Source organism: Heloderma suspectum, chromosome 2 (assembly GCF_057233095.1).
Source record: "Heloderma suspectum isolate Gila_16-S chromosome 2, 16-S_ref, whole genome shotgun sequence".
Classification (NCBI taxonomy): Eukaryota; Metazoa; Chordata; class Lepidosauria; order Squamata; family Helodermatidae; genus Heloderma; species Heloderma suspectum.
Genome location: NC_139459.1, coordinates 264801254 through 264828611, shown reverse-complemented (window position 1 = coordinate 264828611; position 27358 = coordinate 264801254). Strand labels below are relative to the sequence as shown.

Genomic DNA, 27358 nt, shown 5'->3' with positions numbered 1-27358 from the left:
CATTAGCAATTAACATCCTGATACTAAACACTTGGGAGGAGTTGTCACTGATTTTAGTAGAACTTACTCTCAAGAAAATGGCTTAAGAGCATCTGTTTAGGAGAATAAAAGTGTTACGGTGCAATCCTATGCATGTTAAACACAAAAAAAATCCTGCAGCTCTCAGCATGCCCCAGCCAGCCATGTTTGTTTCTGTCTAAATATGCATAGGATTGCGTCCATCTATTATTTATTTTTATTTATTATATTAAAAGATTTGTACACTGCCCTTCATCAAAAGATGGAACTGCATGAGACACCAAAATGGTCATATAATCATAAAATACATAAAAATAATACAAAATACAGTCACAAAACAAATTAAGGATGCAGTCCTATGCACACTTTCCAGAGAATAAGTCTCACTGATTACAGGGGAACTTACTTTTGAGTAAACATTCATAGGATTGCACTGTTAATCTGTTTTTAAAATGCCTCTGTGATATTCAAAAAGGTCTTGCTGAAAATATATGCATTATTTGTCTGTCTAGGCAATTCCTCATGGTAATGTCAAGATTACAGTGACGTACAAATATATGATCCATGAAGATTCCTTAAATGTTGATAACAACAATGTTTTGGAAGATTCCGTAACATTTGAGTGGGCTTTGAAAAAATGGTCACAGTGCTCAAAACCCTGTGGAGGAGGTAAAGGAAGAGTGTTAAACTGATGAATCCATATACCTTTTTGAGTGACACTAAAACAATGTAATTAATTATGTTCACACATGCACTTGATTACTCAGTATTTAATAATGGACAAATGAACATATGCAAGGACTTCATTAAAAAGCACAGTGTTAGAGGTGATAGTTTTATCTGTAGTATTAGGTCTGTGATGACTCATCCATCCAGTGCAACTCATTTGATTCTGCAACCACTTGTGATGAATTTGCATTTGTTGAAGCCAATTTTTTCTTTAAAATTACTAGACGCTCCCATCTTCAGTTATATTGTAATAGGAAAAACTATGTGAATACTAATAGCATGAAAAATTGAGACTAGAAAAAACAAATGCTACACAGGTTCTTTATTGATGCCCATTCTTCATAACATATTTCACATCTAGAAAATGGATAGCAGATAAAATGTATTAGGACATGTTCCATTCAGTAAATGAGATACAATAAATGAATGAGTGCTGATGAAATACTGAAATGTAAAAAGTTGCAGTAGAAAATGTACATTGCAGCCCATTGTGGATTGATCCAGTAGATAACTGGTAGCCTGTGGTTTGTCCCATCTATTTCTGGAAAAAGTATGCATCTAGATCAGGGCCTGTTCACTCATTTTCTGGCTTCCAGGGTTTTGCCTGTTGTGAGAGCCAGAGTCAGTCTCAAGCACTCTTCCCTTGTTCTTCCCGAGCCATGCCACATTCCACGAAACATCAGGTACAAGGTAACAAGTACACTGCAAGATCTCACATTTATGTTAGTGTGGGTTCCCTGGCCTGCGGGAGCACAGGATGCTGCCATCAGGGTCAGAGTCACAACCCAGCTGGGATGTTCTGAAGGTGCTGAACCAAGGCCTCCAATTGTGCTATTATGACAGCTGTGAAAAGGGGCTGCCATTTTGTGAACTGGTGCTTCCACATGATCCCAGACAGATGATGAACCACCAGTATGCTTCACACACTCTCAGGGGTGATCTCAAAGGGTGAAGAAGCATCTGAACCAGACCTCCCTAGCTCTGAAAAATAGAACTCACCTTTTGACCCTCGTTGAAAATAGGCTTCAAGGTATTTTGAATACTGGGGGGAAAGTATATTTTGAATTATGTGGAAGAACTTTAAAAAGTAGTCTCTTTCTTAAGGTTCTCAGTTTACAAAATATGGTTGCCGGAGGAAGACTGACCACAAGATGGTTCATCGCAGTTATTGTGAGTCCATCCAAAAGCTAAAACCCATTCGCAGAGTGTGCAATCTCCAAGAATGTTCCCAGCCAATGTAAGCATTTCTCCTGCTGGAATAACTCATCACTGTTGCATAATAATCAGCTGAAACAGAAGTACTCTGAGCTAGCCTCAAATGACTTTGCCTTCACTCCCTCCCCTTCTGGATATTTTGGGTCAGGATTGCTCTATAGCCATAATTTTTAGAACCATTACCAAATCAGAAGTTATGCAATCATGTGATGGAATTGCCAGAATGCTGCTTGTTGAAAGAGCCTTTCCTACAAATAATGATTCCAAAATAGATTTTGATGGGGGGAAAATAATAATAATTTCAATTTAATGCATATATACCCTTGTGTCTCATGCATCTTTCAGTAATCAAAATAGAAATAGATGTGAAATGGATTTGTATAAATTGTTTTTATGGTGTGTGAATTTTAAATACATAAAAATATTTATAGGCTCTTAATTGAAGAAAATGTCATACAACAGTCCTAATCCAAACACCAATAAAACTCACAGCCTAGCTTTTAAAGATGTGGATTTGTTGGGTAGTGAATGGGAAATGGCTCACAAAAAGTAACTTTCTGTTTAAGCATTTATAATATCTTTCATTTGCATAGTTCTTTCTTACTGTAGGTATAGACAGACAGATATTTGATAAAAGACATACTCATGCTCCATTATTTGTAGCGGGGGGCTGTAAATGTAGAGGATATTCCTTTTGCCCCAATCCAGGGGGACAATTTAGGAGTGCATAGACAGGATTATCACTTATTGGACTGAAAATGGCAAACATAATTCCAGTGCATTTTCATGTATTCAAAGGCATACCGAAGTGAGGATGCAGCCCATCTGCACTTCGTTGCATTGAAATGGAAGCACATTTCCATGTGCATTTGAATTTGCATCCCTGTCTATGTCTCATACAACTGGTCATGAAGTATCATGTTTTTTTAAGGCAATTTGTTCATCCTGTAGCTTTGGGAGGGGAGGCTTGCCCCCTCACATCCAACCGCTGGGGGGTGTCCCAGGAGACAATCTGACTGTCTGGGGACATCCAGTTCCCCACCCATGGTGTAGGTGGTGGAATCTATACATTTCTTGTGTGGGTATCACAACAAAGGGGTATATTGATCAAGGGCTCTAATTTTCTGTTTGCTGGATTTAGAAGTGAATAGACAATTGAGTCCAGAGGCTTGGAATGTTTGAGTTCTTAATCTTTGCCTTCTGAATTGCCACCCTCTGTCTCAACAAGCATTCTTTCTGCAACAGCAGGTTTATATGTGTTCTTCTAACCCTACTGAGAATTGTGAGCATACATCCTGTACAACATTGGGTAGGATCCAGTGGTGCCCTCCCGCTGGCGGCCAGCGCTGCCGGTTCCTGGTGTGCATGCGTCTGGCCGTGCCAGCAGCAGCAGTGTAACATTTCCGGGGTAAGCCCCCAAATGACTGGAAATGCAAGTTTCTGGAAGTAGCAGGTGACACCTTCCAAAAAGATATGTTTCTGGTCATTTAGGGGCTTGCCCCCCGGAAGTGCTACATCGCCACCACTGGTGGTAGGGGCCGTGCATGTGCACCGGGGTTGGATCCTACCCTTCCTTCCCCACAGTTGGATCCTACCCCTTCTTCCCCACCCTGGTGCCTTTGAGATGTTTGGGGCTACAACTCTCATCAATAGCAGCCAGCATGGGCAATGGTCAGGATTATGGGAGATGTAATGCAAACATCTGGAGGGCACCAGGTTGGGGAAAGCTACTGTAAAACCTTAAACTCCCTTTTGCATCATATTATCTATTGGAAAATACAAGAAGTACAGAGGTTAATATTCCATTCATTAACATACTATGGCAAAAATATAGAAGTGCTTTAGCATTGTTCCTGAGAGAAATAGATATATTACTTTGAAAGCTTTATAAGGGCAGGACAAACTGCTTGGCTGTTGCCTTCATAATTTTTCATGTGGTTCTTAGTTGATGGCTGAATTGTGGAAAAACTGTGGCAGCAAATTCATCTCTAAGAATTATGCTGCTTCTATTCCAGTGTCTGCCAACAACACTTGTTTTAGTGGTTTATTCCTCTGCTGGTTTCCACATGAATTATTTAGAACATTAAATAGCTGTTGTTTGGAAGGCAGGAAGGAAATTCTATTCTTGTAAATCCAACTCATTTGCAAAAAGAAAATAAAAAAGATTACTTTGGGAAGGACCTAACATAGATAGATAGATAGATAGATAGATAGATAGATAGACAGACAGACAGACAGACAGACAGACCTAACATAGAATAATTCAAGTTATGATTATATTTCATATCTTTTTTTGCTTATGCAATATCTATTGTATATGGTTTCATGGATCTGGGTTTTGTTATTGTTGTAGTGAAGTGAAGTGAAGTGGAGTGAAGTGAAGTGAAGTGAAGTGAAGAAGCCAGCAAAATGGCTGAATCATCGTGTGTTATTTTCATGCTGATTGTTAAGAATGCTTAAGAATGCTTTCCATCCAAGCTCTAGTTTAAAAAGTGTAATATGTTGAGAAAGATCAGTGAGAATCCTAGCATAGAACACTTTTGTTATTTTCTTCAACTGTCATAACTCAAGAACTGAACAACATTAATAAGTTGGATTTATAAAGAAGAATAAAAACAAATTCAGTTCCATAAAATTCATTTTTCAAATAAAAAAGCAATATTACAGGGCTATAATACCACAAGAGGGCATTCTTAGGTAAGTTCCACTAACTTTTGAGTTTCTTCCACTCCTTCCAATCTTGAGCAATCCAGACTTTAACCTTTATGAGAGACAAGAGAATAACTATGCAGTACCCATACACAAAAACTGTGCACCAGCAACCCACACCAGAGCTTACCTCTGTGCTTCAGCTTACTAGAGCTTACTTCACCTTACCAAAGCATACCATTCATCCCATTGCTGATAAGCAAGCCTTAATAGAATCACACTTGCCTCAGTCCTTCAGAATGGAATGCACTGTGAACTGTTTAGCATGCATTTTTGTGCCTACAGTATGAACCCAAAGAGCTGAAAAAACAGGCAAAATAATACATTTCTTCAGCAAATACTAGCATTGGACCCAATTAAATCAACCTACCTGAGTATTTAATATGTGTCCCACATCAGTTGTGAAACACTCCATACACGTGGGGTCCAGAATTTTCCCAGTGAACATTTTTATATATATTTAAAGGTGATTTACAAATCTGTGCACTCTACACAACAGACATAAGGTACAAGATGTGGTGTGAAAAGCTGTCCTGAAACTGGGAATTTAAGAATGATCAATAAATAGATTTTTTTAGATGATTTAGGCATGTAATGTATAAATTTACTTGCCTGGACTGTTTTTCATTGAACCAGATGGATTACTGGCGACTGGGAACCTTGCAGCAAAAGCTGTGGGAAAGCAGGATACCAGGTGCGTTCTGTCAAATGCATCCAGCCACTGCATGACAACACAAACCGCTCTGTTCATACCAAATACTGCAGCAGTGATCGTCCGGAGGGCAAGAGGGCTTGCAACCGGGAGCTTTGCCCAGCTCAGTGGCGGATAGGACCCTGGTCACAGGTAAGCAGGAATTTGCAGCATTGTTCAAATCATATTGTAATTTCCCCATAGTAATAATAAGGTAGTGTCAGATTACTGCCATTCCTATCAGTAAAAGAGTTTAAGAACTGCTGGGAACCCTTAATATTTCACATCTTAAGAAAATGTCACCAGAAAGCTCCTTTGGTAGATTCAGCGATATGGGTGGAAAGATTGCTCAAGATTCATGTTTGTTGGATTTTGCTGTCTTAATTGTTTCTCATGTATGTATTTCAAGTGTTCATACAAGTAGGTATACAGTATAGTTTATTTGCATTTTATTACATGCGCAGAGTGGTAGTATTGCAACTGAAACTCTCCCCACGACCTGAGTTCGATCCCAGAAGAAGCCGGGTCCTAGGTAGCCAGCTCAGGTCGACTCAGCCTTGATCCTTCCGAGGTCGGTAAAATGAGTACCCAGCTTGCTGGGGGAAAGGTAGCCACGACTGGGGAAGGCAGTGGCAAACCACCCTGCTACAGTCTGCCATGAAAACGCCAGCGAAGGCGGCGTCCCTCTAGGAGTCAGCAATGACTCGTGCTTGCACAGGAGGAACCTTTCCTTTCTTGTTACATTTACATTTGTTTAACACTGTTTAATCTCGTAAGTGCTCGAAATGTATTCCATCAACTGTCACTCCCTGTCACTCACTCTTCCCAACTGTCATTCTGACTCCACCCACACATCTTCTACTCACACATTCTCTCCCCCTCCCATCAACATTCTAAACAACTGTATACCTACTTTTGGGCCACCTGGTATATATTTGACTTTGACTAGCATCCAGAATGTTAGGCAGTTGGGTCACAGGTTCAGAATTCTTTAGGAATAGATCCAGTGCCACTTTTCACAGTACCAGCATCCAATCAAGCGTCAAAGTCTCAGAATTCTGGAAGTGGCTTCTCAGGCAAGAACTGGACCATGCCACCTGTTATCAAAGTCCATCACGTGATTCGATCGCAAGATTGCATGACTGTCACTAGAACCAGGACATGAGAAAGTTTCCGGAGCTAAAAATCAGTGCCGGAGAAGCAGAAGCCAGGAACCAGAACTGAGACTAGGGATGGAAGCATACACCAAGATCTGGAACAGCAGATCCAAAATATGTGGTCAGTTCAGAGAGTGCAGAAGCTGAAGAGGATAATGAATGAAGGCTGAGCTGCAGGGCTGCAAGAAGGACCTCATCAAGTATGGAATCAGGGAATGTATCTGGAACACTGAGCATCCCTACAGACAGTAGCTTACATAGCCCGGAATGAACCAGCCAAATGTCATTCATTACCAAATCAGGAGGATTACCTACTACAAAGTTCTACCGAGTTTACTCAGTTGCTATTATTGTCATAGCTATAAGCATTTCAGATAGATCGGTGTACCAACCCAGAGTCCCTTGTGGGTTTTCAGGTGCATACACATCTCACACATATGCATATGGCTTACCTCTTCATCTCAATAGAGAGGGTAGGTAGGTCCACAGGCAAAACAGGCATGAGAGGATTGTGCATGTGGATTTGATTACTCCATTGAAATCCACAAGGAAACCATTCCGGCTGGGGAAGGTCTCTGTAGACATTGGAGCTGCTGTGCCTGAAAGAAACACATGGCTGGAATGGTAAGGATTCCCTTATGGTTCAGGGCTTCTGGTTGTAGTAAAGTAATAATGGCAATGATGGTGAACAGCGGTAAGTAACAATAAATAATTGCATTCACAAAAATCATATTGCCTGTAATATATACCAGCAACAAATAAATTTGAAAAAGAGAAGTCAAAACCCAGTTTCCGTTTTCTCTCCAGTGTTCTGTAACTTGTGGTAATGGTACGCAAGAGAGGCACGTTCTGTGCAGAACAAGAGAAAATGTTACCGGCTTTTGTAAAGAAGATAAGCCAGAGACAATCAGGCTATGCAAAATATCTTTATGTCCCAGTGAGTATTAGCCCCTTTTAAAAAAACATTTTGTTGGTGGGGGAAGAGGGGGATGTTTTGTGAAATGTGTACAATTGCTACAGTTGAATCTGTTGGTGATTGCTAGTCCGACTTGGCTCTTGTTGGAAAAGACTTTGCTCCCCTGTAGTCAGAATAGTCTGTCTCACACTCCCAGTGTCAATGGCTTTGCATCTGCTACGTGTGGAAGTAAATATATGAATGGCCCTTTCTGTGGCTTCTGATCATTCCTTGAGGGGCAAAGAGATACTAGCAGACAAGTGTGTTACAATAAGGAAAGCCAACAGTGGAACAATAAGGGCCACCCTTGGGAACTGAAGGTGTTGCTTCCCAGTAGTAGCTCTCCATTGCCAATGAGCTATCACCCAAAATGTTTTTGGGAAGCTCTGGCAATGGAAATTGGGCTACTGGATATTACACAGGTTAAGCAAAGATTATCAGTGGCCTTTCCCTTTTTACTTGTCCCCACTCCTGCTTTTCCATTCTGTGAGATGTTTGTTTCTCTGACATGGTACAAGGAAAGGAAATAATCTCCATTGTTTGGCACTGTTAGGACCATTTCACATATTACACAGGAATAATCCCAGGTTTGCCACCACAGCTATGCTGCGTAGGGAGCTACAGACAATTCTGACTCTATGATGAGTGTACTGCTCATGGAGTACACATTTTTCGAACACATAGATACATACTTTAAAAACCTTAGGTTTTTAACCAAACATTATGTGTGAATAAATACTAAGATGGTAGGAAGCTTGTGTAAAAGCATTTGCTTTGGTCTTTGTAGAGGCATTTCACCAGATGATGAATTGGAACAGAGGTGCCCAAACTGTTAAATGCTTTAAAACTAAGCATATGGTGCCATTTTTCTAAAGTAGCGGTGGCTTTTTAAAAGCGCCATGATTAGAATGGTAGCTATTAATTCTGCTAACTCGACCGAAGATTTTTAATGGTGCATTAAGAACCTACAAATGTGCTTATATTTTTCCTCTTCCCACTCACTATGCCTTTTCTCTTTCAGAAAATTCATCAGATACATCAAAGAAAACTTACATGATACAATGGCTGTCAAGACCAAACCCAGATTATCCTATCCAGAAAATATCTTCAAGTAAAAGACCAATTTATAACTCTGCCTTTGCTCTTAATTGCATGCCACGTCAAATGTGGACTTTGCCTTCTGCTCTATTCTTCTTCCTATATGGAAAGTTTCCTTGAGTCTGCCAAGTTTTATCTTGGGCTGAATCTTTTTTTCCCCCTACACTGGGCCTTGGTGCACAGTGTCTTTCTTCTCTGGAGACTGAGTAGCACTTGCTGCAGTGGAGATCATGAAGGTGTTGGATGTGTGAAGTAGGGTATCTACAGTATGTTGCAAGTCCTCCATAAAAGTGAACTGGTATCAGTTTACTTGTTGATTGGTGATGGTGAAAAAAGGCTCTTAACTGGCTCATGATTTCAGTTTGCTGGTGAAACTGAGAACTTATTGTGAATGTGATCACATCACAATAATGACACCTTGTAGTGCTAAAGTTCTCCTTTTGTCTAAAGGTCCTCTATCTAACAACAGGTTAGCTTCAGTGTTTTTGCAGGGTAGTCAAACAAAATGAAAGCACTCATTCCATCTTTCTTTACAGTCTCATTGCTTTGAAACTCATGCTTCACAATTTCTTTAATTCCTGGCTTTAAAATCTTGTGTTTGTTATAATGAAAAACCTTAATGAAAACAGGTGGATGAGACTCTTTATATTCCCATCAAATGCTGCTATTGTACTATGCTTTTATTGTAGCTCCTTTCCCTATATTTATTACTTTTCAAAACCAGCCAGAGTTTCTTCACACAATTTTGCCAGAATGTTCCTTATGTTCCCTTTCTTCTTTTAAAAAAGCAAGCAGAAAAACAATATGGCAAAAACATACGGTCTATGCTACAGGTTGTGGTGTGCAGTATTTTAATATCATTAAGACAATACGGCATTGTCGTACTGTGCAATGTCAAAAGTTGCTCAAAGGCGAACTCCGTATACGTCATTGCATCCATCAGTCTTTTTTCACCATTTGCATGTTTGACTTGACTGGTTCAGTTGTGTGTGTGTGTGTGTGCGTGTGCGTGTGTATGTGTGTGATCTATAAATGTGTGTCAACTGGCAAACATAACAGTGTGAACAATTACAGAATTACCTCAATTTTTATTGCTTTGTTTCATTTTGCTTAGGGAGAAAGAACTTATGTTTAGAAAAATGCCTTAAACTTTAATTGCATTGGCATTAACCTCCAATTCCAGCTTTAAATATAAACAGTGCACTGGTATCATGAATCGATATTCATGTACAGTGTTTTTACTTGAATGATAAAACACAGGAAAGACGTTTGCACAGTCCATGTATGAGAAGAGAACAGGTCATTATCAAACTAGAGAAAAGGTTCATTACCAAACTTATCCTGTTTAATTGCAATTTGTTGCTTCAACATCTGTTTGTGTTGAAGATTATAACCTATTGTCCATAAAACCACTTCTATAACATGAAATAACAGAAGCATATTAGTCCCTGAGTACCATAGCAAATTGCTTGCTTCTATTCTCCACCAAATTATATCCCTTAGGAAGGTGGCCCTGTAGATCTTCAACAATGTAGCACTTCAAAATTGTCATTATCATGTGATCACATATTTAAATTTTGCTGTTACTATGATGATTTCCTGCTGCAATATGTTAGTAATTATACATGAAAACATAAAAGGCAAAGACACGTTATCTGGCACTAAATACTGTTATGTAAAATAATTGGTGTTTAACTGTTATCAATTTATTTATGACTGTTAGTTACCTTTAAATAGACAACTGTTAAGTTGATGTTTCAAAATCTGGGTGGCTATAGAGAATGGTACAATAAGGTATCTGGGCATTGTGCACTAGATCTATATGCACTTTGGTTTATCAGGGATATTTTATTAGTGTTTCGTATGTATTTAGCATAATATTAAAGATGTGCCAATTCAGTTTACTGTTCAATATTTTTAATGAGGCCAGTTGAAATGTGTACCAAAGTGACTGTGCAAATTACTTTTTTTTTTCTTACTGCTGAGTTGAAGACATACTTCCAGTCTGTCATGCATACTGCAAAATAAAATAAGATGAAAGTTCAGCAGGTCTGGCGGTTTTGCTTTAGGAAAACAACACAAATTTATTCTGATATGTAGAAGTTACAAGTTTAAAAGAAACAACAAATAATTTTGTGTACCTTAAAGGTGAACAGGTTTACAATCCTATACATGTCTACTCAGAATTAAGCCCCACTGAGTTCATTTGGACTTGCTCCAGGGAAGCGTGTATAGGATTGCCCTGTTATTATCACATATGTTTTTGTGGATACAAATGGCTTTCAGTCTACAAAAGCTTATGCCAAAATAAATCTGCTAGCCGTCAAGATCCCACAAGACTCTTGGTTGCTTTTGCTGCAACAGACTAACACGCCTGCCCCTCTAGAATCTGCCACCATGGAAGGATTAGAAGACTTCTTTATTTAAAACATAATTATGAATGGAGCATATTTTAATTGTATCACAAGAATCAATTTCACATAACTCTATATTTGTTCTATATGTTTTGGGGGTTGCTGTCATTTCACTGCTGAAAATAAGGCATTTTTCTAAAGATGCTTCAACTGCTTCTTATACTGAACAGCCAAAAACACTCTTAATTTAAATATTAGTTTGTAAAATATAGACCAAATATATGTCATGATTTAGCCATCTTATAAATCTATATATTCTAATCCTATCATTTTTATAGATTCATGAGGTTTTTTTATATGAAAAGTAGACATGTTACTCCTAGATTTAGAGAATTCTAAGGAAGTTCTTTTTCCCTTAGATTTCATAATGAACTGACAAGTTAACGCATGGTTTAGTAACAGAAGAATCATTTTTTAAATATTTTTTCTCCCCAAAAGGACTGGTAATCCATGCATAAAGTAGCTAATTTAAAGATATTTTCTACCTTTGTCAATCAATGCTAAGTTTTCAGAAATATTAGCATATGCTAGACTGATATGTTTGCCAATTAAACACTCATGAGCAATGTTTGCTCATGCCCTATTACGTTTAAGTAGTGGATGAGTGAAGAGACATCATGTATCCTTTCTAAAATCAATGAATGCTTTTGAATTTGATCAGGTGATGCTATACGTTACAATGTGGTTGAAAGCATGACACCACTGACACTCATGCTGCCATATCTGCCCGCAGTGCTGTTCTAATAGCCTTGTGAGGCTGTCATAAAATCATGGTTGGCTGCACCTTTCCTAAGAATGCTTGCAAACATGCATTTGAAACCTCATGAGGGCAAACACTGCTGGGAGCGGGGATTTGGAGTGTGGAAATGACAGCTGGGGAAATGGTTAATCCCTCCCTCACACACGTGTGTCTCAGTGCTTCTATTCTCCCACTTGCTCCCACTTGAGGAATCTTTCCCTTTTGAGCTACTGTTACACATGTTTGCATGTGATATATATATATATTCAGAGGCTCCACACTTTACTTAGCTAAGAATGTTTGCCATGTGGATGTTTTACGCTTGAGGCACAAAATCCCCATGGCATTCTCCTCCTGGTATTGGAGATAGGGAAGTTTGGCTGTGAAAGCTTCATTGAAATGAACAAGATCCTTATCCATGGCTCCCATTCCTTTCAGTGGGATGTGCACTGAACAATTTCTCAGCAGATTCTACTCCATGAGTGACATTTGCCCTTCACTTAGCAGTCCAAATCTGCTTCCTAATGCAACTGCCTCACCTTATCTTATGGTAAGAGTGCCCGGGTGTTTCCAGCAGTAAACACATAAAGAGTGAATGACAGGCATCCATGTTTAAACTGTATGTACTCTATCTGTACATGCACCTGGGAGCCTGGATTGGACCTCAGTGCCTGTTTCTCATGTGTACAAGTATGTTTAAGGACACCTGTCTGCTGTTCATGCTTTATATGATTGGTGCAGGAAACGGTGATATTACACCAATATATCTACAGCAAACATGATTGCTGTATAAAGTGTGGAGCTGCTCCTGTTCATAAAATGGCAAGGATAGAATTGAACTATATGACTATTTTCTTAGTAAACTAATGAAAAACAGAAAAAGATAGCCAAGTTGCAGACAGATGTAAAATGAATTAAATGAAATATCTGAAGTGTAGAAGTACACATCCAATTTAATATTATTACCAGATTGCAATAATACGGATGCTTCCCATACAATTGGGTGTCATGCTGGATTCAAGCAACAAGCAGTATGTCTCCCAGTGCTGCATGCAGCTTTGACTCTCCCAATCTCAGTAGTAATCCAGAGTTTTAAGTTAACTTCTTCTCTCTTCCTCAGCATGTTCTTACTAGAAATAGCTCGCATGTGCATTGTCTATGCTATTTGCTTTTAAAGCTCTTCAGTGTTGTGGGTTGGATCTAGATTTAGGCCCATGCAACTTGGCTGGTGGAAGTGGATTCCCCCCCCCCCCAGCAGCTCCTTTGGCCCCCTGAAAATACTATATGGAGGGTCAGGGATCATGCTGAATGGGATGAACTGCAGTGTGGGAGGGAGAGAGAACACTGGAAATTAGGCAAAGACATCTTCTGTGAGCGGAACCCTTCCATCCACAGAAGATGGATCCTGGATCCAAGCCATTCCATTTTGAATGCATGATTATGCACATCCATGTTTTTAGGTAAGTGTGCAAATGCAATACAGGCAGGATAACTTATGTGTCTGTTTCCCAAGGAAGAATTGCACTCTTTGAGATTGCAGTACGACTTCTGTAAACATTGAGTTAGTTCTGAAAATGAATACATGTGCTATCCTCTCTTGCATGCATCTTTTAACATGGATGTGCAACACAGGAAGACAGATCCTTAAATGTGGAGTCATACTTCATCTAAATAAAAGGAAAATGTCCATTGCACTTTTGCAACTTCTTTTGCTTTACCTCAGTTTGAAGTTGGAACTTGACTGAGTACTTGTGTTATGGTGTATTGTATCTATTCAGTTACTTAGCAAGGGAAGTATTTGATTCCCACTTACTAGTGCAGATATATTGCTTTAATGTAGCAAACTCACATTACTCTATGTCAGTTACTATGGATTTCAGATTTTACAAATTGAAGACAATAGAAAACTCAAATTGGTTTTATCTGCAAGAAACAAGAGCCTTATTCATGCTAAGATTCCTTCAGTTTCCTTCATAAGAGTTTATTTTAGTGGTTTTAAAGTTATGGATATCTCAGCCCTAATTAGATTACCCCATAGGGATTGAGATTACCATGTTATAAAATTGCTTTGAGTCTTGCATTTAAAAAATTCCTGTCATTCTGATGACACAATGAACAAGATATGGAGGAACTGAAGGCTACGAAGTAATGCTTAAGTCATTTATAAAAGCAGTGAGGCCTGAATGATACACAAGGTTTATAGTTGCAGTTAGGGAAAATAATCTGAAGGTGGACTTGCTCATTCCCCTGGTGCAAAATCTTCCATTCTTAGCCCCTAAAAGCCCATGTTGTTTGGATTATTACATAATATAATGATAAAAGCAGAAGGCAGGAGCGTACAAGGTATGTACGTGTAAGAGAACACATCCAGTTTGCTTCTAATATGGCAGGTTATTTTCATATCAGATCATATATACAAAGCAATCTCGTTTCTCATAGTGCCAGCCCTTATGTAGCCAAAACAGCATCATGACCACAAAATATTTAGGGGGGAAACTGTAAGTAGGGGGGAACCCCAGAAACAGCCCAATGAAGACTGGGCATGCTCAGTGGCCACAGAGTGTTGACTGAGAAAACCAGGTGGGAGGAGGAATGGAATGGAGTATCGAGAACAGGAGCACTCCAGACTGCAACATTTGTTGCAGGTCCCGCTTATTATTTACAATATATCCCTGGAATAGTAAAGGGATTTTTTAGTATAGTATTTTTTCTGCTTCAGATGTTCTACAGATTTTATTTCACAATGGATCAGAGTTAACTCTCCATTTTTCATTATTGGCCACTCATATATGCCACAATGCCCATGTTAAAATGTTTGAATGCAAAGAGTCACACGAACAGTAACCCTCTTTATGGGCATTTGACCAAGTATGCTAGCTAGGGTACAATCCTATGCATGTTTAGACAGAAAAAAAGTCCTACACTTCCCAGCATTCCCCAGCCAGCCATGCTGGCTGGGGAATGCTGGGAACTGTAGGACATTTTCTGTCTAAATAGGAATAGGATTGTGCCCCTAGTATGTAATCCATTGTTGGGTGCCAGTGCATTCATGTAAAAGTAACTCTTCTTGTGATCAGATTCACAACAAGGGGGCAATCAACACTCATTCAGAGTTCTGTGGGAACCATTTCTATTCTACTCCATGGCTAAGGCACACCAGATTGCAGTGGCCACTAATATACCTTGACACACTGCCTTTGAATTCCCTGACTTGGTGGATCAGATGGGTGAACTAAAGCTGTCTATTCAGAATCAGTGTTTTGATGTTATGGATACCACGTAAGAAGCCATTGGAAAAACTTCCATGTGGTGATGGAACCATTCAACACATGCAATGTGTGAAAGATGCTCACTACATGAATCATTTGGACTTCATGGAATTTCCACACTCAGTGGCAGCTGCTGACACGAGTGTATGGATTACAGTATTCCATAGAGTGAGTGGTTCTCACAGACACCACATGGAAGCACTGCCTCACAAGAACAGTTCCAGTTGTGTCCCATATAACCATAATATATGAGTTTGAAGCCAAGGAGCCTTGAGCCCACCTGATTCAGGAATTATGATGCTTTGTCACTGTATCCTGTGGAAGTTGGAACAGTATTTAAAATTTTGACTTGAAATTTTTGATCATTCCAAGAAGTGTGACATAGCTTCAGTTCAGGGCCTATATTGTGTCTCATATTATTGTAGACAAGAGCCTCTAAGTCCAGGTTTGCTTGATTCTCTCTTTAGCTTATAGTATACACATAATTCTGTTTTTCTCTTCCAGCAGAACATTGCCAAGGAGACAAGTCAATGTTTTGTCGCATGGAAGTTCTCTATCGGTACTGTGCAATTCCTGGTTACAATAAACTGTGTTGCAGTTCTTGTAGTAAGTACAGTAACAAAACAGGAAGTAACTCAACAAGATCCAACCATAGTAAAGTTAATGATATTGAAGAGGATATCACTCCCACACTTACAACACCTGTTGAAGTTCATATCCCACATACCACTTCAGGTCCACCATTTGTTTCCAAGGCGAACATCACCAGTTCCAATGCAACTGTAGATCGTCCAGATGGTAACGCAGTGGATGTTCCATATAAAATTCATGGGTTGGAAAATGAAGTACCACAGCAGAACGTTATCTTGAGGAGGAGACCACCTTACGAAAGGACAAAGAACCAAAGAATCCAGGAGCTGATTGCTGAAAAAATGAAAAAAGAGATGCTCAGGAAATTACATTAAAATGGAAATTTAACAAAAAAGATTTTCTCTCTTATAGAGATGTTACCAATACTGCAGTAATGCCCATGTCACCATAGAGACTAAATACAAAAAGTGGTGCTATGGCAGAAATGCCAAACACTATAGCCTGCAAAAATGGAAATTTAAGGTTATTTAATTAAGGTTAATATAAATATTGTAAAAATGGCTAGGGTTACATGTTGCCACAGAAACTAGTGCAATATCCTCATAGGTTTCACTGCCATGTAGCAGTGCTACCTAGCCAAGGTCAGCTGGGTTCTTATTTTTTGTGGGTTCTCTTGCTCCCTCCGTGTGTATGCTTGAGTCCACTGGAACGTTACTGGGATACACTCAGTATAATCGACAAGAGGTTCTAATAGCTTGATCCTCAGTAATGTTTGGAGGCCTATAGTACAGCCAATAGAACCTCTGCTTCAAGAAATTATATGTCTGCCTTTTCTAAAAAAATTCACGTCCTAAATACACTGCTTTGTAAATAAATCATTTCGGTGGAACTAATTACAAAGTCAGTGTGTTGGAGGGAATCCAGTGTGCCAATCAGGCCTATCTTTCCATTGAATTCAACGGTGCTACTCCCATACTCAGGCAGCAACAAAGAGTACCACTGCAACATCAAGGAACTAATTTAGACCCTGTTTCAGGAATCAAGCACAAAAATGTGCTTTCTTTTAACCACTTGAAAAACAAAGTAGAGATGAGACGATGCTACTTACTGTTCAAAATTAAGCTGGGGAGAGAGTGTTCTTCAGGGGTGGTATAAGAGAGCCAAAACCCGCACAATATACACACCAGATCAAAGTAGCTTTTAACATTATCATTCTTGCAGAAGAAAACGTTTACACACAAGTCTTGGATGTTGCTCCAGTAAAAGGCACCACTGTATCTGCTTCATTTTTAGTCATGCTGAAGAGACAACACAGCCTTAATGTTCATGAATATACTTGCCCCATCAGCTTCAGGTAAACAAGCCACATACTAAACTTTAATATCTAATTCTAAAATAAAGCTACTGTTCATAAACAACAGCTTGCAGGGGTGTGTGTATTCTCCCATAAATCAGATAATAACATTCTTGGAAAATATTTGAAATTAAAATTCAAACTCACTGGATTGACTGCCCAAATCATCCCCAGTTTCAATATTTTTGTTTGTTTTCAGATATCTGCATTTCATAGTCTTAAATGCTTGCAGTGAAATTATTCAGTGTTTGGACAGTGTAGATCATTTCTCCCAGCTTTTGTTCATGTTCTGGTTAATTTAAATGACTGGGTTTCCCTTTTGTTTCAGTTGGTGCTTTTTTTGTGAAGAAAATGTAATTTTCATTTATTACATTTTCTACAGTGCAATGTTATGTCATTTTGATAGTGAACAATGTGTATTATCAACAGTTAATTAGGACAGCTGTTCGGTAGCAGAAGCAAACACATGTCATTATGCATATATGTATACACAGTACTGAATCTGCTTAGATCTTAGCAATATATAGTTTGAGAGCCCTTTGAGTACTGGTTTAATCGCACACAGCACTTTCTGAAAGCTTGCATGGATATAAGCAGCGTCATAGTTTGTTGCTACAGCTAGATCCTAACCATGTTTACTCACAAGTAAGCCATGCCAGTGGGACTTATTTGTGAGTAAACAACCCCATCAGTGGGACTCACTTCTTAGTAAGTGTGTTTGTGTCTACAGCTTGGCCATCAAACATGATCAAATTCAAAATTCGCCATCTTCATTAATGCGTAAATATGGACTTAAAGCTTGAGCCGGGTCTGAAAACAAAGCTTTCCTCTCATTTTAAGCTGATAACGGTAATGGCTCAGATGTTCAGGTGTAGCTGCTATTTTAACAACCTATCTGGTGGCTGCTGGGAAAACCACTGAGCACAGGCATACACTTTGGATGCCATTGGATAGGCGAGACTCTGCATGGACTAAAAAGCCAGTGAATGTCTCTGTGTTTTGTTTTGTTTTGCTTTTTTAAACTTTCTGCCCTGCCTACCAGTTTTAGCAGTGCTACCTTGCCTAAGACATGGATGCTCTGCAGTGACTGCAAGGTTCTTGATGCGGTTGTTTCCCTCAAAATCTAACTAAAGAGGAGCCTCATGTTAGTACAAGATCACAGATTTCAATGGCAATTTATTAAGCAATCCAAGGTTTGCTGCACACCTTCTAATTGGTATGCAAGAACTAACTTGATACACACTTTCTTGTTTTACTGATGGTATGTAAGCCGCTCTGAGAACCTTTTTGACTGAGGAGAGGGATAAAAATACTTTAAATAAATTTGCTTCCAATTCAACCAGATCCAGGGAATTTCTACACCAGCCTAAAATCCTGCATTTAAAACGGGGCTTTCTGCTTCCGTTTTAAATGTGGGATCACAACTGATTCCCTTTACATGCTTCCTTCTCTGTAGATCACCGTTCCCATAGCATTATGTTTCCGTGAAGAGGCATTACACATGCTCCAGGTTCAGCGTTTCTTGCTCCTGGGTTCCTGCCCCTTTCCCTCTCCTTTCACATTAGTGGTGGATGGGGACTGACACATGGACGCCCCCCCCCCCCGGATCTCCTGGGCCCTGCCTCCCTCTTCCATTCTTTTGGCCAGTCCCTGCCGCTCAGCCCCTCTGCTGCTCCTCCGTTATGCCACCCCCCCTCTGCCACCATGTGCTGCCACTCTGCCGTTCTGCTGCTCTGCCGTTCCACCACTCTGTTTTGAACAGGCAGGCTGAAAATGGCAAGGAGCCAAAATGGCGCAGGAGCGGGAAGGCCGAATGCCTATCAGACCTTCATGACCACCTTCAACATCATGACCACGCCCCCAACAACCACATTCAGCGCTTCATTCACACTAGGGAAGAAATACACGGGGAGGACATGGCGCTCCATTCGCACATATCTGGAAAAATACCCCATTTTTTCTGTTTGAGGAAAACAGGATAGGTGGGAGGAAACAGTGAAATAATGACTGGACAATGATGATGTCATATAATGGACCCGCACAATTCAGTGAGTGAGCAACCATGACTGCACAAGAAACTTGAGGTGTAGAGATCCCCCCAGTGAGACCAATTTGGTATCAGATAATTAGCAATGTCCCTCTTTTATATCTACTGGAAATAGAACTGGCCATGCTGTAATAGTCACGGCATACAATATAGGATTGACTTCACATTTGATCAATATGACTTCTTATAACATTTATTTGTCCTGATCTAATTCTAGTCACATGATACAACAATTACTGATGTTGGATGGGGATGTGTATTCCATTATATGTCAAAAGACACATCCACCCAATGGAATCGTGCTCAAATGAGCATGGCAACATCTCATATCATAGCAGATCGTATGAGAATATGTAGTAAAAAGTAAACATCTCCAGACCAGAGGCATAGCCACCTCAAACTGTCAGTCTCATCTGAAAGGCATGGATTTGCTTCTTTTCTGCAATACAGTGTAAATGTTGTTATCTCATTCAGTCTTTGTCCCTCACATAATCTTAGATCAATGCCTTTTCTTAATGTCAGTCTATTTAGGGGAGATGCCTGTTAATGTCATCTGGTGGCGTTTCAGCAAAAGGCTTCCTTTATTAATCTTGGTATTATTTGGAAATTACTTTCTTTCCCTCCTCAAAAACTTGCAATAAAACATGTACAGGGATTGTCTTCCATTCACTAAATATGTGGCATATTAATCTGAAATGCACAAAGAAACACATCCATTGTGAAAGCCAATTAACTGCATTGGAAATACCCAGTGATATAAGCAATCACATTTTTAGTCATTAGGGACATGTGGGTGACATATTTTTCTGGAAAGACACATTCCTATGAAACATGAAAACGCAACTTTCAACTTCTTCTTGGCTACGCATATGCTGCACAAGTCTACAATATATTCAGGATTTGTACAGTGAAAGGTGTTCTGAAAAGAAAAATAGGAGTTTAGGAGTAAATTACTCCTTTAATTTTAACATTGGCACTGCCACCAACAGAATACTTTGTGGCACAATATTCATAGAAATGAGGACAAATTTATTTTGTTTCAAATAAAATGAGAGTAGTGGTTTTTTGCCCTATAGTTACAGCCATGATTAGAGACATGTATGGTTATCTCCATATGTGCAGTGGGTCTTTCCCTTCCTTCAAGGGGAGCCTTACTGGGAGTATGCAGTGCACATAGGAGATTTCTGTTAAGCAGGAAGTCCTCCATGGAAGGTGTAAGCTCTTTCATATGGACCTGTGGCCTTCATTAATTTGGGGTGGAGGTAAAGTAGCTCCACTATGCAATGGATCTCCTTTTACTCAACATTGGTTTCTCTATCATCTTGCTATGGTGGAGATCAGTGTTATTCTAAATAATCTTGCTGCCCGTTGTTTCATTTCTTATCTAAAGTTTTCCCATCCCATTTCTTACATTTCTGGCTACATTTCACTTGTTCTCTATTGCTCCAGAGGGCAGGACTAGAAACAATGGGTGGAAATTGCAGATTTAAGCTATTAGACAATGGAGCAGAGACTGCCCTGAGATGTAGTGGGCTCTCAATTAGAGGTATTTAAGCAGAGGCTAGATGGCCAACTGTCAGTGATACTGTAGCTGCATCCTCCATTGCAGCCCCTGCACAGAGCAGGGGACTGGACTGGATGACCTCCAATGTCCCTTCCAACTCTAAACTTCTATGGCTCTATAAATCTACATTCTGCTTCTGGAACCTGGAACTGATCTACTTAGGATGTCATAGCACCACAACCCTCCATGATACAGCAGTAGGTGATCCTGTTCATTTTTCTCTCAAGGTTTCTGTGCCTTTCAAAGTTGCATGGGTGGTAGAAAAACAGGTGCAGTTTTTCCCATCATTGCATCTCTGTGATGTGAAAAGTTGCAGCTGTTGCATTCCTTCCTGTTGTCCTGCCTTTAAAGACATGGGAGATGGCCCAGAAAGAAGGGACTGCAGCTGTATACGAGGCCTACAGTGCTATCAACCACACACTAACGTTTAAGCACATCTCCTGCTAAATGGCTAGAAACGTGCTTACCCATAACCTGACAACAGTTCCTGTAGCTGGAAAATTAAAAATGCCTGTTTGTTGTTTCTTCTGCGGAATCTTCATTCTCACCTCTTCCCCACTTCTCCATCGGCTGTATGGTTTGTATGAACAGAAAACTTCAACCTGACCAATCAAAATCCCTTTTCTTTGAGCTGTTTACTAGTTACTTTCTATAGAGAAGTGACTGTTGTCCCTTCCAAGTCAGTATGCTGACAGTGTAAGTGAAGGATAACTGCTTAGCAATTAATATGTCTAAACATACATACTAGAATGGAATCAACTGCCTTATGCCTGACCTAGACTGCTGCTTGATTTCTTTTGCACTGGAATAATTGCAATGCTTATGAAACTTAAACAAATGGTTTTGCTTATTGTATTGTGAAGCATGCAATGCCTTCTTTTTCATTGTGCAGCTATATATGTAGTTATATTAGGCAGTGTCCTGTTTACTACAACCTTCTTCTTTAACTTATAGCTGTGTCTGTGGTACATGACAGATTTTCTCACAGGCACTTCAGTTATGACTGATATTTCAGAAGAGGTTGCCTGAGTCTTGTCACAATCCACAAATGGAAGATGGTCCATACTCTATCAAGGAGTGCTATTTTTAAACATGATGGTTTTGACTCTGAAAACACTTGTATAGATGAATAATTCAACTAGAATTGCCAAATCTCTCTCTCTCTCTCTCTCTCTCTCTCTCAACAGTCCTTGCTTCTCTGCCTTTAACAACAGCTTGATCTGTAAACATGAGCCAAACAACAATAAAGAGTCTTGTGGTGCCTTAAAGACTAACACATTTATTATGGCATATGCTTTCATGAACTGCCCTTGATAATGCTTATCTCCACACTGTGAAAGCTTCAGTGGCTGATTCCCACATCTCAAGCTGCAGTTCAAGAAAATGAGCAGGACAGGGGATTTTTCTGGTTAACTGAAACCCCATGTCACAATATGCACATTTTATCCAAATTATTGCTGTCCCTGATACTTTCTCTATCTCTGTGACAATCTGGAAAAGAAAGCCCTTCCTGCAGCTGTATTGCCTTTGGCATTACATTCATTTCATCCCTTAGGACCATAGCCCTGGCAATACTCACCCACGTACAAGAGTTTTCAGGACTTTGTTTCACTGTAGAACTTCATCTACCAGATTAACATTTCTGTTCAATAGCTGAGCATCCATTGTATCAAATTAAGTACCTCTCATCATGACCATCCAACACATGATGACAACTTGAAAATCTTGTGCATACTGGCTCCTTGTTTGAGGCCAGTCAAATGCATACATGGCTATATGCGAGATTCCACTTTCAACATGCATTAGGAAATGCTAGAAAAAGTCTGCTCATTATAGTTTAGACAAAAGCTGGATCCAGCTGGTGGTAGTGGGTGCACATTACCAATTGCCCAAGGGAAGGAAGTCAGCACGTGCAATATTTTTAAAACTTTTCAATAGCTACCATATGCCCAACAGTTATGTGAAAGGCCCTTAGAATGTCTTATATGAAATATATCTAAATGGTGCTTTACCCAGTACTCAAATGGTATTTGTGATTTACTTTTATTATATAATGCATTTACTACTTTATTTACTTACCTACAATGCACAGTATTAGCTATGTTCATATGGTACAGCCATTCACATACAATGCATATGCCTTAACATCAGTTCAAATGAATAGCCATGAATTGTATATTAAAATGTATATACAAATCAGAATCTTTAATTTTATAATTTATTAAAGTCCAGATGTCTGGGTTCTTTTGCAAAGGAGTTTGACTTTTTAACTTTGATTACTCAGTTTGCATTCTTCATAACATTCAATAGGCATAGGCTAGCCTTTTCAAATTGCAGCCACTGTTGTTTCATTCCTAGATTATTTCTATACTAGGGCCTATTAGCATTGTCAAAGCATTACTCTTCTGCAATCATCTGGAAGCAGAATTAAAATAGTGGTTCCACACATCCCTTAATAAAGCACTATGTTCCCCATTACAATTTCACAAAACCCATCCCTACAAAACCCATCCTAACATTCTACTATATCTTTAGTCAGAAACATGTCTTGTTCAAAAGTCCTGTTTAACCCAACTACCTGTCTAATTAAAGAATCTTGCTTGTAGGGATGAGTTTTGTGGAATTGTAATGGGGAACATTATATTAGTCATTTCCTCCTTGCCCTTCCTTTCAAAGTGGATTCTGATTCTTGGCTACTGGCTCTTTAATTAGTTGGTTCCTTTCCCTCATGAGCACAGCATTCCTGAATTAGCCTTTTAATTAGTCAGTTTCTCTTCCCTACCAACAAGCCCTTTCATAACTCATTTGTATGCAACTGGCATAATTTGTCAACTGGCACAATTGCTTGCTTGCTTATTTATTTATTTATTTATTTGAATTGTCAAAATTCCTCGCCAGCAGAGAACACAGCCTAAATTATTTGTTACTGAATGCCCTCCTCAGACACAAGGATACACCCATCTAAGAGACCTTTAAACTTTGATCATAGTGCATTTTGGTGGAGGTGACCCCATGATGCACACACACCTCTGTGAAAACGGGAATTTTATTTAACAGACAAGAATAAAAATCTACATAATAATTACACTTGGGAATATTGTCTACATGTTATAACATATAGACAATAGGTGCTGTATGGTATCTAGAATGGACTCAGTCAATTCATATATTACAAACAAACTTACACATATTAAGCAAATGAAATAAAAGGCAAAATAAATAACATAGACATCCATGCACCGGGTTTAAGTGGTGAGGAAATTAGCTCAAAAGTCTCCTCACCAGCTAAACCAAGGGCTGCAGTGCATGGAAGATGTGTGTGGAGCATCTGGGTTGGATTATGGTATTGTGGGAGTTGTGATGGTTGAGGCTAAGCAAACTGGGAACCTTAATGCTGGTGGGGGAGAGAGCAAAAGATCTGAGGGTGAGATTGCAAGAGCAGGGGATGAAAAGAGCTTGCAGAACCTTGTCTTTAGCAGTGGGTGGTACACCAAGGCTAGTCCTTGCATACAGTCACGGTGACAAGCGAGGAGGGCAGGATGTGGATCACCTACATCCAACACGCACTCGGATTGCCAGCGCTTATGTATTCATTTCCTCCAGTTCCTTCCAACAATCTTCCTTGTGGACCATTTCTGTTTTATCAAACCACCACAGAGACTTGCTGATAGAACAGAAATAGTTCCATGGTAAAGGGGGACCACGGAAGCGCCTTCGGACAGCGCTGGCTCTTCGGCTTAGAAATGGAGATGAGCACCACACCCTAGAGTCGGACACGACTGTTTGGGGACATCTTTTTAAAGGGGGACCAAAGGGGGCTCCAGTCACAATCTTTCCCAATGGATGACCAGGGCAAGGCTGCAGGGAAGTGGCCAGGATTCCAACCCAAAAGTTGGTTCCAAAAATAGACAGAAATGTTACACACACTCACACAAACACACGATAGGAAAGTGGCTACAGGGGTGGAGGCTGTAATGTGTAGAGAAAGGACCTCCAGAAGATAGCATGGGGCTGAAAGATACCTTTCCTATGATCCGAATGGATAGTTTCTGAAAATGGCGCTAGAGTGCAGGGAAATTCCTGAGGATTCAAGGAAAGAAGAAAGGCTTGGGCAAAGCTACAGTCGGGCAATCACCGCTTCGGCTAGAATGGAGACCTAGGTGGCCAGAGTGGGTGCTCTGTGGAAAAGGGGTCTGATGAGGCTCAGGCAGAACCCTGAGTTGTGTGGCTTCAGATGGTTTCAGCACAGCAAGAACCAATGGCCACAAGATCTGGGGGTCTTATATGGTTTAAACAAATACTGCAAAGGGACAAAGGCTCTTGGTCTGAGGATAATAAAATAAAAGGGAGAAGACTTGGGCAGAGTCAGGATTGGTTTCGGATAACCAAACAACAGCTTGAGATGACTTGTTATTAAAGTAATCAGGGGTCTTGGAAGGTCTGGCTCTAGATGGATGAAATCCAGTATTGTGCCTAAAGCTGCAGTGCTTAGAAATGGGAAAATCCCTGTCAATGATTATGTCATACCTGGAGTGAAGTCACTCTGTGCATGCATATCTATGTTCCTGATTGTTGTTCCCAATCTAATGATGGGACACCTAATCTAGTGCTGCCTGGAGCTGAATCTGGGTACATGACTTAATGCTGTTGCCCTCATGGCAAAATCACTTGTTAAATTGTCCTGTAAGATCTCCAAGCCTGGATTTGCATTGTCCTAGGCAGAGTTTATTCAAGTGAATGCACCATCTACTGCCAAATACTGGGGGTGTTATTTGTGCATGCTCTGCACCAAGCAGCTTGTCACCATTTCCCCCACTGGTGGTGTGTCGGTCTCACCCATCTCACCACCACATCAGTAACACAAGCATCCTGATCCAATGTTGGTGTCAGAAATGGACCATCCTTCCCCTTCGCAATCAACACCACTAGGAGACAAAGCTTTAGGCTAATACTACTTTGTTTTGCTAGAGACTAGACTCTTTACAAATGCAGGTTCCAGGAAACTCTCAGACCACCTCAGGCCCCTAAACAACTAAGCTGCAATCCCTAATTAGAGGAGAAGAACCAGAGGGTAGTGAAGTTGCTGACAATATGAGTGTGAACCTCACAGACAGACTTGCTTTGCAGGGATGCCCCTCCCTTAGGGTGGCTCCCTCCTACATTGGCTTCCAATAGTGGCTATCCTGGCGGAGCATGTGAGCCCTGCCCCTAACTTTTCCTGCTTTGTGATGCACCCTAGCATCTCTCAAATCACTCTCCTCTTTGTCCTCTTCCTCAGAAACTTGAGTTCCCCCAATGGAGGGAGGGGGCGAGGACTTAGCCTGGGCCATCTGTTTGTCAAGGTCTTCAGAGGAATCTCTCCCAGCATTTTGGCTTAGTAGGGAGGGTCTCTCCCCCAGCCTCTGATCTAGCTGCTTCAACTCTGATTCAGAATAGGAGCTGTCAGACATCTCAAGGCGCCTGAACTCATCCCTAACAGTGATCCTCCAATTTGCCAAGTCTCTGTACCAGGCACTTAATCCAGCACACCACTCCAAACAAAATTAGTGCTAGTACTACAATTTAGAAAATGTAAAGAATTATAGTGGGATTTAACATTAATCGAAATAAACCATTTACTTGCTGAGATCCACCAACAGTGCTGTCCTATGGAGGCAACAGAGATGGCTGTAGAATGTTGTTGTATTACTCCCTGGGAAAATGTACCTAATTTCATGACAGTGATTAGGGTCTTCTGGAGGTCCAGTGAGAAAGAAGATTGTGGATAGCAACAAGTAGGGATGTACGAAAGTCACTTACCTTTCGCGGATTATGTTTATGGTGGGGGTGGGAGGTGTTCCGTCCCTCCCCCCAGAATCCTCGACGGGGGGGAAGCGCTCCATTCCTCCCCCCCGGAATCCTCCGTGGCCGGCTGTGCTCGGCGGCAGCTCCGCGGAGCAGCCGGCCAGGCCCAGTCAGGCCAGAGCCGTCCGCAGCCAGATTTCTGGCCGCGGAGCACTCTGGGGGGGGGGAACTGTGTACGCAAATGGTGGCGGCTACGGCCGCCGCCATTTGCGTTCCTTAGTTTGGGCCGTCTTAGTCTACATAAATATTTACGTAGACTAAGGCGGCGAAAATAAGGGGAACGCAAATAGCATAGCTGACTTATTTTCAGCGTAGCCCCTTATTTTTGCCGTCTTAGTCTACGTAAATATTTACATAGACTAAGACGGCCCAAACTAAGGAACGCAAATGGCGGCGGCTGTAGCCGCCGCCATTTGCATACGCCTTTTTTTTTTACCCAGACGTTTTAGGCTACGTAAAAACTTACGTAGCCTATCACGTCTCTGTTAAAAAACAAAACAAAACTGCAAATGGCGGTGGCAGCAGCCGGTCGGAAGACCAGCCGCCGGAGCCGCCGCCGGAGCCACCGCCGCCCAGAAGATCCGCCCCAGGTAAGTCTCGTCCCGGGGGGGATCCGCGGGGGGGAGGCCGTTCCACCACAGATTTTGGGGGTTGTGTGTAATGATTTGAAATGGAGGACCCATGCTTCTTCTTCCCCAAAGCTCAATTAGTCTAAATGGATTTTTGATATAAATGCTGAAACTGGTTCTTTACTTATATATACAGGGAAATGGTGTGTGTATGTGTGTGTATGTGCATGTGTGTGTCAGAACCAGGTATGAATGTATGAAGTGCATTTGGCCTGACCGTGATCCGTGGCGGAATTCTCTGCCATCCCTAGCAGCAAGACCTAACCTGAAAAGAGAAGGGTGAGAGAGAACAGGAACAGCTCCATGATTTGGCCTCTCCAAACCAGGGTCACATA

General features: G+C 40.6%; 1 protein-coding gene across 2 annotated transcripts in view; it reads left to right on the top strand.

Moving 5' to 3' along the window:
* Positions 1 to 16164, top strand: part of ADAMTS2 (ADAM metallopeptidase with thrombospondin type 1 motif 2) — a 377073-nt gene extending 360909 nt beyond the window's left edge. The window contains exons 17-22 of one of the 2 annotated variants that reach the window (XM_084839080.1): positions 531 to 687; positions 1852 to 1984; positions 5308 to 5515; positions 7327 to 7456; positions 8496 to 8585; positions 15499 to 16164. In XM_084839080.1, the coding sequence (XP_084695206.1) occupies positions 531 to 687; positions 1852 to 1984; positions 5308 to 5515; positions 7327 to 7456; positions 8496 to 8585; positions 15499 to 15959 (1179 nt within the window). In that variant the 3' untranslated portion in view covers positions 15960 to 16164. The remainder of the gene's footprint in view (positions 1 to 530; positions 688 to 1851; positions 1985 to 5307; positions 5516 to 7326; positions 7457 to 8495; positions 8586 to 15498) is intronic. The other variant, XM_084839081.1, reaches the window with a different exon arrangement.
* The last annotated feature ends 11194 nt before the right edge of the window (positions 16165 to 27358 follow it).